We start from the raw sequence: 11,772 nt of genomic DNA, 5'->3' as shown, positions 1-11,772 counted from the left end.
ACAAGAAAAAACAAGTTCTAAAATCAAAGTCTTTCATATATTTCGTCGCATCGGAGTCTATAGTCTATTCATAAGATAAAAAGGACGTGATGTGCAGCAAGGCCTGCCCGGCGGGCCAATCTCATATACAGAGGCTGGACCTAGCCCGTGAACCAGGGGCCCAAAGCGCACCGAAGGCGCTATTCCAGGGGCCCCGTCTGAGAAGTTCTGGGTTCAACCCAAAGTGAGAGTGATGGTCGACGAAGAAGAACAGCTGTTGGTGTCGGTATCATCGGGCTGCTGGTAGGAGGCAGAGCAATCCGAGTCTCCAGCGGAGCAGGAGACGGTGGTGCAGCTCGAATCGGACGGGGTGGCGGAGAAACCGGCGGTGATGAACTCCGAGTCCTTGTCCAAGTTGATCGAGGACAGGTCCCAGTACAGGGTGCTGCCGTCGTCGGTGTACTCAAACTGCAGCACGCTGCTCTCGTCCTGGGTGGTGGACAGCTTGATGGAAATGCCGCTACCGTCGGAGGTGGTCTGCCAGCTCTCGCTGTAGCTACCGCCGCCAGAGCTCAGGGACTGCATGCTGCTGGAGCCGGTGGTGGAGGCAGTGGACCAGAGGTAGACGGTGGCGTTGAGATTGTTCACGATGGAGACGCTGCCGCCACTGGAGGAGGAGGAGCTGGTGGCGCTTGCTGCGGCGGAGCTGGTGGTGCTCGACTGCATGGGTGAGGGAAGGGCAGAGGCCGCAAGGGCAAAGGCGGCAGTGAGAGCGATCTTGGTGAAAGCCATTTTGAAGGATTGAACTGGTGTTGTGCAAATGGATGTGTTCAGAATTGTGGTGTTGATCGTGAGTAGACGTAGCAAAAGCAACGAAGAGAGACAGTCGTTCTGATCAACAGATAACAAAAAAAAGAGAATGTGAGAGGATCAACCTCAAGCTGTGAAAGCGAAAGATAGAATCTGGAAACACCAAAAGACTGGATTGTTTGATGAGAAGGGAAAACATCGCAACGAGCAGGACCTTTATATACCCCATAGGGAGTGGGTCAGGAACCAGGGCGGTTGCGTCAGCCGCGCAGACATTTCTGCGGCAAGGAAAAAAACGTGTTAAACATGCAAAACTTTGACAGGTACAAAAGTCTAGATCATGTCAACCAGGGTTGTCCGACTGAGCGGCGAATCAAGGCGAGGGGATATTGGAGTGGTTCATCGTGGACACGTCTGTTCCTGAAACCTTCAGGTTCAAAAGTGCATCTGCCCCGCAATGGAGTGGAGAAGCAACGGGGACGACAGAGGCACAGACTGGCGTATGCTTGGTCTGGTTCTAGACCCTCCTCATCCAGTGCCTCCACACATTACGACACCGTTTGCCACCCGAGGAAAATTTCCTGCTCGGTTCAGTCCTTTTCCTGCCTGGTGGCCATCCATCATCTTGGGTTCAGGTTCTGCCTAAAACCGATGAACGCCTGGAAGTGGTCTGCACGTGACTGTTGTCTGGGTTTAACCGAAGTTGAAGAATTTTACCGCCTCCCGCCGAGTCTCAAAACCCTGTGAATCCCGGAGTCATGTGACTTGCACAGCCTCTGTATCCTCCTCCCATCGTTCCGAGCGGCGGAATCAAGATCCTCAAAGCAGGTAGGCCGAGGCGAAGAGTGTGGTTCCTGGAGGGCCGAACCTGTCTGGTACTTTGCCTCTTTTCTTCTTGGGGAGGTGTAATCCCTCGTAGTGTTGTATGTTGAGCAAGCACATCTAACTCACTCTGCTTTACTCCGTACTTCGAGTTGTCTATAGTACAGTATGGGAACCCTCATTCGACTCGGAGTAATACTGAACCCAGAAGCATCTTATGTCTAAGTGTTGAGACCGTACTATCTTGATTCTTATGCCGGGAAAGATGAAGGCGATAATGCTTGATGGTGTTGTTGGGAGGGGGGGGGGGTCACATGACCACCGATCCCTACCGACTCGGTGTACGAAGTAAAGCAGTTCAGAAGATCACCACAGAATATCAGATACGCTTGCTCAACATCCAACAAATTGGAAATACATCCACCAGAAAAAAGAAGATAGTATATTTTTTATCCTTAGGAGTTAGCACAGCGCATGGGAATCCCAGCCCTCCTCGTCCAAGCAAGGAACGGAGGCGACTGCTAAAGCGGTAAGAACTAATCACGGCAGAAAAGAGATAAGTCACATGATTTGTTGCCGGTAAGGCTGCCCGAAGAAACCATCCAGCAAGCAGCGCAGTTGAATCCTCGTTACCAGAAGCCCAGGACCTCGAAAGGCTCAGCCCTTCATACTTGTGAGTCCCCTGCAAGTCAGAGGCTCACAATCAAGACAAAAGGTCCCTGCAATCGTACATCCGAAGTTTTCGTTGTACCCCACGGGTTGGATTGGTACAAGACAAGACCGAGAAAGACGGGGTGTTCTATGAAGCGGGCGATGGCTTGTTGTTCCAGTACGCGAGATACACCTCATCGTAGTTGGCCACCGTAACAAAAAATGAAATCCCGGTCCTGGAAATGAGCAGTCGACTACTATAGTCTCAGCACGACGGACAGTAACATTGGGAAAACAACAAAGAAAGACCGAGTCTGGCAGGGCTCGTACTTTTTATACTAATACTCCTGGGCCACTTCTTAGTCGCTTTGATCGAGGCAACCATTTGTGCACTTTCTCGCATCTAAAGTTGCGCCACCTTCCGAGACCTCCCAACGGGTTTGACCTCGATGGCCTCCAATTCACTCAAGTTATAGATCTGACTGTACGGGAGGATGAAGCGGCAAGTGCCGGCACAAGCAAAGGCTTTGTGTGGTAGGCGCGACACCTACCTGTACCTTGATAATTCTCTCCGTACCTCGAACTAAGTCTAGAAAATGTATACTAAGTTCAAAGCATATCCACCCCACCCCCTCTGGTCCTCCGTTGCACTGATCTATACTGCAAGGCTTTTTCAGTGCTGTACCTTGGCAGCTCCGAGATATATTCTCCATAGCAGTAAGCGGTCTCGGCTGATTCTGGCATAGCTAGCTCGAGTGAGTGCTCCTGCGAGTGATCACATTGTTCAGACCTCCGTTGAGGGTAGCTTTCCCAGAATTACCTGGTCGGAGTAAAGCATGCTTTGACCATGTTATTCCAAGAAGCACCATCCAGTATCCAAAAAGACTGGGTAGGACACTACTAATGCACAACATATGAAACGCTATGCAGGCTGACTAATTTTACATGCATCCTGACATCATACTTACTTTCTGCCTCGAGGCTGACCGAGACGATAAGTCCTCAATCAACCACGCAGCGGTTAACTAGATATCCAGCGAGATCGGACTTCCAATATCACCACTGGAAAGGCTATGCGGAAATTCATGAGCTCGGTCAACTTCCGATGGGCACAACCACGCCTCACCACCGCTTTGCCCAGCGCACGGAAAGCTGCTGCCTAGTGACCGCACGGGCGCAGGACGAAAAACCCAAGCACAAAAACTCGAATCACAGAATCATATTATCGGCATCATTACTGCTGTATAGTATACAAGAGAGAAATCGCAATGTCACGCATTCCAATCGTTTAACGCCGAGCGCGCCCGTGCCCAAAGCTGGAAGAAGGATCCGACCGACCGCATGAAAAAGAGTCAATAGTCTTGATCTATTTGTTGGCGAGGATGTAGCTGCGGATTAGGTCAGTCACGGTGTTATCTGTAGAGCAAAGGGCTGGTGAACATACTAGGCGTGGATGACGCCAGGGATCCATCCCAGAATGCAGAGACAGATGTTGATCAGGAGATCGCAGCTGCAGCCGGTGCGCATGAAGACACCCACGAAGGGGAGGAAGAAGGCGATGATGATTTCGCAGCATCCGCTGGGGCATGTTAGTCGGGGCGGACGGTGAGCGAGGGAACGGAACATACACAGCGTTGGCCATTGTGACGGTGGTTGGTGTGTAGGTAGAGCAGTAAATGCGTTGTTCTTGCTAGAATTGGAGATAACCTCAAGTGCAAGTGTTTGTCGTGTGCGAGTTTTTGAAATAAGGAGGGAAAAGACAAGAGAGGCGCAAGGGTGGTAGGGGGGGAAGATTTTAAAGGAGATTTGCGGGTCGAGAGAAAATCGATGACATCAGGCGCGGGTGCATCATACGTAGGGCTGAAAGTGGAGTGATGCGCCAACACAAAGATTCTTGCCATGGCTCAGGGGACGTTTCCCATAGCCTAAATGTGCACTTCACCATCAATGACGACTTTTTTTAATCGTAGGTCTCCGGCTCGTGGGAGATGCTTCCCATTTTTGCATAGGGCTGCCCTCGTGCTTACAGCCTACTAGTAATATTTAATTAACACTTGTCAAGGCACCGGGCCGGGGAGACTGCGTGGCTGAGGGTGATGTAATTTCCCAAATGTGTGCCTGACCTTCCCATGCCAGATTCAGTACAGAGTATACACCAAGTATGTATTTATCAAGTAAATTGTTGCTCACAGTCTAGTGACCAGGAAGTCGTCGGAAACCTGCTATCGCAGTTTCATTTTTGTATGGACTTCCATTCTACACTGTGTACGAGCAATGAAAGAGTTAAGAGGGTGACAATGCCTGAAACGACTGGTAACACGCGCAAGAGTAGCCGGAGAAGAAGTGAATGAGAGAGTGACTGGACCCACGACTCTTCACAAACTCACCTCCTCTTCAACACGATAAAACTTGCCAACTCCTCTGGTTCACCGCGATGACAGCTTGCGCTAAGCAATTAATTCAGCCAGTATCATCGACAAGGGAAAATCATCATCAAGATAAAGATGCGAGGAACAAACCCCCTCAACTTCGCGTGGGTTGTCGTGCTATGCGTGTTCGTGACGCGCCCCTGCTTTCAGGTGAAAGCGATTGATCTCACCATTGACGATCCTGGTAAATTCTCGACAGCATCAAGGAGCGGCGACCTGCTGCTAATCGGCGACTAACTCTTTGCTCATTCTAGACAGCATCAAGCACGCCGCGCGTCAGCTGGCCTGGGATCTCGTGAGCTTCTACACCGGCAACAACACGGGCGACGTGCCCGGCAACCTCCCCAACCCGTACTACTGGTGGGAAGCAGGGGCGTTCTTTGGCGCGTTGGTCAACTACTGGGCCTACACCGGCGACGCCACCTACAACGAGATCACCACGCAAGCCATTCTGCACCAGGCCGGAGAGAAGCACGACTTCATGCCCTCCAACCAGACCCGCACCGAAGGGAACGATGACCAGGCCTTCTGGGCGTTTACGGCTCTCCAGGCGGCAGAGAACAACTACCCCAACCCGCCAAGCGACCACGCCTCCTGGCTGGCTCTGGCGCAGGCGGTCTTCAACCAGCAAGCCGCGCGCTGGGACTCTGCGCAATGCGGTGGAGGCTTGAAGTGGCAGATCTATCCCTTCAACAGCGGCTTCACGTATCGCAACGCAATCTCCAATGGATGTTTCTTCAACATGGCTGCGCGATTGGCACGCTATACCGGGAACAACACGTATGCGCACTGGGCCTACAAAACGTGGGACTGGGCGGCAGCGGTCCGGCTGATCGGCCCCCAGTTCCAGGTTTATGATGGCACTAGCGAAGCGAACAACTGCTCCGACCTCAATCATGTGGAATGGACGTACAACAATGGAGTCTTCCTGCTTGGCGCGGCACATATGTGGAACTACGTGCGTTATACTCCTTCCCTGCCTGGGTGGTTGCGTTGTCCGCCCATTGCCAAGACCACGATGAATTGACTAACTTGGTGATTGCTCTGGTACAGACCAACGGCGATGAAACCTGGCGACGCCGGATCGAGGGGTTGCTGGGGGCGCAGAGTATCTTCCTCTCCCTCAACGAGTCGTCGAAGAACGTGTTCTACGAGTCCGCATGCGAGACTTGGGACACCTGTCAAACGGATCAATTCTCCTTCAAGGCCTATCTCTTCCGCTGGATGGCCGACACGGTCAAGCTGGCGCCCTTCACGCACGACCTCATCATGGCGCGTCTCCGATCAACGGCGCAGGCGGCGGCGGCCCAGTGTGTGGGCGGGACCACCAAGACATACTGCGGGATGCAATGGACCATCGGGAGGTATGATGGGACCAAGGGGGTTGGTCAGCAGATGTCGGCCCTCGAGGCGATCCAGACGTTGCTCGTCGAGGGGGTGACGGGTCCTCTCACGGAGCAGACGGGGGGCTCCAGCAAGGGGGATGGGGCTGCAGGCACCTGGCCCTCGGATTCGGCCAGGGATCCCACCGCGCTCAGACCCATCACCTCTGGTGACCAGGTGGGCGCGGCGATCCTGACGGTGGGTATGATCGCGTTGATGCTGGGCACCGGATGGTACCTTTGTCGTGAGAGCAGTGATATGTCCTATGTTCGCATGCTCATCTAGTGTAGCAGGAGAAATTCCTTAATTACTGTGTAGTAGTTACTAAGTGATTGTCTCACAATGTGGATGAAGAACAGCCCCGGCAGCATGTCTTATCGACGGTCCCTCACCGCCCACCCAGTTGGGATGTTGAAGAAATGACATAAGCATGAATCGTAACTACGCTAGTCCTTTTGCAGCAAAAGATGCACCGAATCGGCCGCTCCAGCCAATCGAGCAACGGTTCTCGATGCAAAGGCAAATATATGTCTCCAACCGCTGGATTTAGTGTATGTATGCTTTGGGAATATTTCCCATTCTAGTCCCTGCTTGGTGCCATTTGTTTGAGATAGATAAGACTGCCCATATGATAGAGACTGGTTGAGCTGCGTTGAATGTGAACAAATGTAGCCTCTGGCCGAACTGTAAGATGTCTGTCCCACCCGCTCGCCGACGTAACTGAACCCCGGATGAATCGCCGACCATCCACCTATGACTAAGCGGCGACATAAAACCCCCCACTCTTTCCGATTCTTATCGCCCCCTCGCCTCCATCAACCGCATTTCCACCGTCTTTCTCCAAACAAAAACAATCATCCTGTCCTTTAAGAATCCGGTCCTCACCGTCACCATGTGTATGAAGGCTACCTGTTCTACGTGTCGTACGTATATCCATCTTCTGCATGCAGTCACCCAGCGGAAGCTAACCGGAGTAGAAAAAACTTCCTGGTGGGGTTGCGGCGCGCACATCCCCTCCGTCATGGATGCCATCCCGGAGAGTGAGCGGTGCACCTGCACGCCCAAGGTCGAGCGTGAGGGCAAGTCCTACCCGCCGAAGGCGGAGAGGTGACTCCCTGGGTGTGTGGTTGTTTAATGGCGTGTTTCGTCGTGGGGTACGGGGTGGGCGTTGTGGTTGGTGATAGGGACGATGGGTGGTTGTTGTTGTTGAAAGGAAGGGGATGTATGCTACTGACTTATTTAAAGAGGAGATGAATGCAGTCATGTCATGCCTTCCGCTCCGACAGACCGACAGGAGCTGCCAATATATCATCAGCTGTGTGAAATAGCGCCAAACTCACACTTCCCCCCGCGAATCAAACTCCCTACGCAACCACCACATCTCCCATTTTCCCCCCAGAAACCCCCTCCTGCACCACCGAGGCATTCCCCCCCACCTCCCGCACCGGAATCCCCTCCAAATCCCCCGCATATCTCGCCACCACAGCGGCCGCCGACCTCACATTCATCAAAAACGCCCCGTGATGCAGATTCCCCACCGTATCCCCCGCCCCATGATAATTCGGATCATACGCCACCCCCATCCTTCCGCCAAACACCTCCGCCTCGCGCTGCGTCTTCACTCCCTCCGCCCCGGTAAACAGCCCCCCCACCGGAACCCCATGGCGCACAAACGCCCGATAATCCGAGCGGCCCGTCAACGGGGCGGCCGCGTACGAGACATTCTGCCTCTCAAAGTACTGTTCAAAAGTGCGCTGGATATGGCCCGAACCCGGCGGCCCGGAGACGTTAAACCGCGTCCCACCCCCGTCGTAGATCATGAACGCGTAGTTCGGGCTGGCGATCATGTCGAGATTCAAGTACAGTCGGATCTGGGAGAGGTTGGCGGCGGGGAGGCTGCGGACGTAGGCCTCACTGCCCAGCCGGCCGAATTCCTCGGCGGTGAAGAAGAGGAAGCGCACGGTCTGGTGGAGTGGGAGTTGCTGGGCGTGGATCTGTGCGGCGAGGGCTTTGGCGATGGCGAGGGCGCCGATGGTGCCGGAGCCGTTGTCGTTGATGCCGGGCCCGGCGTTGACGGAGTCGGTGTGGCTGCCGATGGCGATTGTGTTTGCGCGGTTCCCGGTTCGGGACTGGGCGATGAGGTTGTAGGTGAGGCGCGGGGTGGATTCGGTGTGGATGTAGAGGGTCAGGCGGAGGGCGGGGATGGAAGTGGTGGTGTTGGAGGAGGTGGCGTTCGGGGTGATGGCGCGCTGCAGGCGTTGACCATCGAGGAGGCTGATGCCGAGGGTGGGAATTGTTGTGATGTTAGGGTTGTTGCCCAGCGTGCCGCGCAGCGGGCCGGCGACGTTGTTGTAGATGATCAGGCCGGCGGCGTGGGCGCGCGCCGCCAGGTGAGCCTTCTGGCCGAAGGAGCACCCGCCTCGTCGCGCGAGGAGAATCTTGCCGCTGCTGCTGGAGGCATCGTAGTCGTCGGGGCTGCAGCCGAGCTGCGCCACGAGGCCCAGGTCGGCGGTCACGTTCGTGTTGGGGCTGTGGGTCATGCTGTGCGCGGGGATCGACCTGCCATCCCCAGCAGTGGTGAGGGATTGGTTGCTCGTCGTCCAAGTATGGATTTGCGGTTGGCGCTGGAGCTCGTAGGCCCCTGTCGCCTGGAGTTCGTTGTAAATGTAGTTGAGCGTGTCATTGTGGGCGGCGCCCCCGAAGACGCGGTTGCGTTCCGGGTAGGCGTAGGCGAAGTTTTGGAGTTTCTGCGTGCCTTCGAGGAGATTAGCGAGACAGATGGACGAGGCAAAGGTGTCCTGAAAGAGTATGAGTCAGGACCACTACAGGCTCCCCTCCGGACAGGCAGGCACCTACTGGCGAGACCAAAGCTCTCTTTGCGGCGAGTGCTACAGTGGTCCATACGCATAGTGCGAGAGCAAGGGGCGTCATACTTTTGCAAGGCAAGAGGCCAAAAATGCTGAATTGCTCAAGAGTGAGGATTCTCTGTCTGAGTTCCCCAGGGATGGGAGCTCGTTACTTTTATGCTCGCCCCCAGTGAAGTCACCAACCAATATAAATTGGGACTTTTCGAGAGGGTTAGGCGATCCCGTGATCGTCGTACTGTGCAACTCTTGGCCAAGAACAATCGATGAGAAATCAGCGGAAGTTGCATCTCACGTTACAGTTTACGGATGGCATGATGGAGCATCGAACCCGTGTCATCCTGAGTCTCACTGCGGCATATTGCTCGCTTCATTGTCCACTCAGTGTAGTGATCTCGCTGAGGTATATTAGTGTCCGAGTATACACTGCAGTTCTCAACAGGTCGATCAACAGGATCTTAACATTCAACGACGGAGATGTTGTTGCCAGAGACGGTGGCGTGCTAGTATGTCGAGACCAAACGCTCCACGGCTGCTTGTGTCTGGCTAGCCGAAAGAACAGAAACTGATAGGCCATGGCCAATGATCATGTCGCATTGAGGATTTGGGGAACACGGTACACACTGTGGCACATTAATCATATACCCATCATTGACAGAACGACAATTCTACCGAGCAACAGAAGAAAAGCTCCAGGTTTGCAGGTCGAGCTTAGAACCACTCAAGAAAGACATTTGAAGCGTGGATCTGAAGTGTGCTGGATCATCATTGGCGATGGTTGCATAACCTGATAGGTAGGTAGGTCGTATATACATTGAGGGCTATCTGAGGGATGGGATTCTTCTTGCTTCGGGCCTGACCTCATTTGTAGGATTGTTCTTGGTCTTTCAACGTTACTCAATGTCCAAGTTGGATCTCAACGAGCAAAGAGAGCAGGCTTGGCTTTGAGACGAGGTACATGCGCAAGCCATGAGGAGCTGCTAGCGATCGGCACCGCAGCCAACTGCTAAGGAACCGTGAGGATGGGGGGACAACCTCGGATTGGGATCGTATTTGACCTTGCCAGGACTTGTGTTCAATCTCTATGCAAATAGAGTGGCAATCTTCGTTAGGTCCTCAGTTTTGAGTCCAAACCCTGCATGACCCCGGATAATCCTCACCTGCACGAGATTGGCTGATTGACTTGAGTCATGATTGGTAAGCTGACAGCTATTAACTAAACGCACTAAGGTAGTAACCTTAGAACTCAGCTGGTGGTGAGATCTTAGGCCCAACCTTCATTACTTTCTTTTCGTGGCCCTCCTGAATTCATGGTTGCCTGGTTCCAGGCGCCCGCAAGACTCAACCGCCGCAAGACAACACCTCAGAACTTGCAAAACAGGCGCATATTCATATTTCCCATCTCAGAAACCCGATCAAATAAAACAGTGAACGCTGGACCGTAATCTCTCCCGAGCCTGGACCCAAGCAGGACCACTGACTAAGGAGTATATTCCACACGAACTCACCGGTCGCAAAGTTCTCTCTTGCACCGACCATTCCGACCATCATGGCCCTCATCCACATTTCCATCGCCTCCGACCCGGTGTGCCCATGGGTTCGTCTCCCTCTCCGGTTGTCTCTGCTTGAGGTCACCCCTACTGAGACTGCAGGCTAGTGCTACATCGGATACCGCCGCCTCACGCAAGCGATCCGCCTGTACCGCAAGACCTACCCCGGAGGGGGCCAGGACACGATCCGAATCACCTGGAAGCCTTATATCCTCGACCCGAATGCCTCGATGGAGAGTATCCCCTACATCGGTACGATCACCGACCACCAGTTGCCCTGCTGACCAATCCCCCGGGATTTGCCACCTGACTGACTCCCCATCTCCAGACCGAATGACCCAAAAGCTCGGGGCCGACAAGGTCGCCGGCGCGCAAGCCCACGTCCTGCGTCTGGGTCGTCCGGACGGTATACACTTTCGATTCGGGGGCCGCATCGGAAGCACCATTCGCGCGCATCAGGTCATCATGCTGAGCGAGCTGCACGATTCGGAACGGTTCAACGGGGACGCAGCGACAGCAGCAGCAGAGGCGGGTGCAGGCACGGCAGCGCTGGTCGAGGCGCTCTTCGAGGCGCACTTTGAGCGGGAGGAAGACATCACTGATGTTGACACTTTGGTGAGACTGGCTGTGCAGGCGGGAAGTGGGTTGGATGCACGATCGGTTCGCTCATGGTTGGAGGAGGGGCGCGGGGTGGAGGAGATCACGCAGGAGGCGCAGAGGGCTCGCGATGGGGGGATCCAGGGGGTCCCGTTCTTTCAGTTCGGAGACGGGGATCGACAGCTCACGCTGAGTGGGGGCCAGGAGGTCGCGGAATTTCTGCAGGTCTTGATTGCGTATAAGGAGGGGTTGGATGCGACTACCCCGCCGAACATGGGAACAGGTGGTTGCACGGAGATCTCGTGCTGATGGTGGTGGAGGAGGCGAATATTGAATATTTCCGTGATAGGAAGATGTAGAGTGAGGAAGAGTGGGGTTGGGTCTGTCGGGGAGATGTGTTCATTTCCTGATCAGTATCGTATTCATGCAAACGACACAAGATACATTGGTTATTACGATTATGTGCAGACGCAAGAATGTCAGAAGCCAAGTTTGTCATTATGTGCTTGAACTATCATCACTACTAACCCCTCGAAAATGCAGTATGGGGCATTCTCGGCGCAACTCGGGGTAGGGCAGTGCTGCAGAAGGCCCTATCAGGAAGACGCAGCAGCCTTGGCCATGAAATTACTGGCAGTTTTTCGCGATGCTTTACCTCCTATGAAGATCTGACCGCAACAGTCAAGT

The 11,772-nt window shown here is 54.1% G+C and overlaps 6 protein-coding genes across 6 annotated transcripts; 3 read left to right on the top strand and 3 right to left on the bottom strand.

Annotated features, from left to right (window-relative positions):
• Positions 1-28: 28 nt before the first annotated feature.
• Positions 29-975, bottom strand: BP01DRAFT_133714 (uncharacterized protein). The gene has a single exon (XM_025570493.1). It carries the CDS (start codon positions 769-771, stop codon positions 214-216), a length of 558 nt encoding a protein of 185 aa, XP_025428499.1. The 5' UTR covers positions 772-975; the 3' UTR covers positions 29-213.
• A 2,643-nt stretch (positions 976-3,618) lies between these two features.
• Positions 3,619-3,941, bottom strand: BP01DRAFT_359401 (YqaE/Pmp3 family membrane protein). Its single transcript, XM_025575671.1, has 3 exons — positions 3,891-3,941; positions 3,707-3,841; positions 3,619-3,650 (listed from the first exon to the last, which is right to left on the bottom strand). The coding sequence occupies exons 1-3, from the start codon at positions 3,902-3,904 to the stop codon at positions 3,629-3,631; spliced, it is 171 nt and encodes a 56-aa protein (XP_025428498.1). The 5' UTR covers positions 3,905-3,941; the 3' UTR covers positions 3,619-3,628.
• A 524-nt stretch (positions 3,942-4,465) lies between these two features.
• BP01DRAFT_133619 (glycoside hydrolase family 76 protein) lies at positions 4,466-6,379 on the top strand. The gene is made up of 3 exons (XM_025570492.1): positions 4,466-4,875; positions 4,946-5,649; positions 5,745-6,379. Exons 1-3 carry the CDS (start codon positions 4,767-4,769, stop codon positions 6,357-6,359), a joined length of 1,428 nt encoding a protein of 475 aa, XP_025428497.1. The 5' UTR covers positions 4,466-4,766; the 3' UTR covers positions 6,360-6,379.
• A 587-nt stretch (positions 6,380-6,966) lies between these two features.
• BP01DRAFT_394182 (uncharacterized protein) lies at positions 6,967-7,409 on the top strand (the record flags this gene model as incomplete). The annotated part of the gene is made up of 2 exons (XM_025578301.1): positions 6,967-6,997; positions 7,052-7,409. 2 exons carry the CDS (start codon positions 6,967-6,969, stop codon positions 7,183-7,185), a joined length of 165 nt encoding a protein of 54 aa, XP_025428496.1. The 3' UTR covers positions 7,186-7,409.
• A 29-nt stretch (positions 7,410-7,438) lies between these two features.
• On the bottom strand, positions 7,439-8,872 carry BP01DRAFT_303164 (leucine aminopeptidase 1; the record flags this gene model as incomplete). The annotated part of the gene is made up of 1 exon (XM_025572105.1): positions 7,439-8,872. A coding segment is annotated over one exon (1,434 nt), but the record flags the coding sequence as incomplete, so codon positions are not given.
• A 1,615-nt stretch (positions 8,873-10,487) lies between these two features.
• Positions 10,488-11,394, top strand: BP01DRAFT_303145 (DsbA family oxidoreductase; the record flags this gene model as incomplete). The annotated part of the gene is made up of 3 exons (XM_025572103.1): positions 10,488-10,535; positions 10,596-10,740; positions 10,817-11,394. The coding sequence occupies 3 exons, from the start codon at positions 10,488-10,490 to the stop codon at positions 11,392-11,394; spliced, it is 771 nt and encodes a 256-aa protein (XP_025428494.1).
• Positions 11,395-11,772: the final 378 nt, after the last annotated feature.

This window comes from Aspergillus saccharolyticus (assembly GCF_003184585.1).
Source record: "Aspergillus saccharolyticus JOP 1030-1 unplaced genomic scaffold BP01scaffold_34, whole genome shotgun sequence".
Taxonomy (NCBI): Eukaryota; Fungi; Ascomycota; class Eurotiomycetes; order Eurotiales; family Aspergillaceae; genus Aspergillus; species Aspergillus saccharolyticus.
Note: the sequence above shows the minus strand (reverse complement) of the source record. Positions and strands in the feature narration are given on the sequence as shown.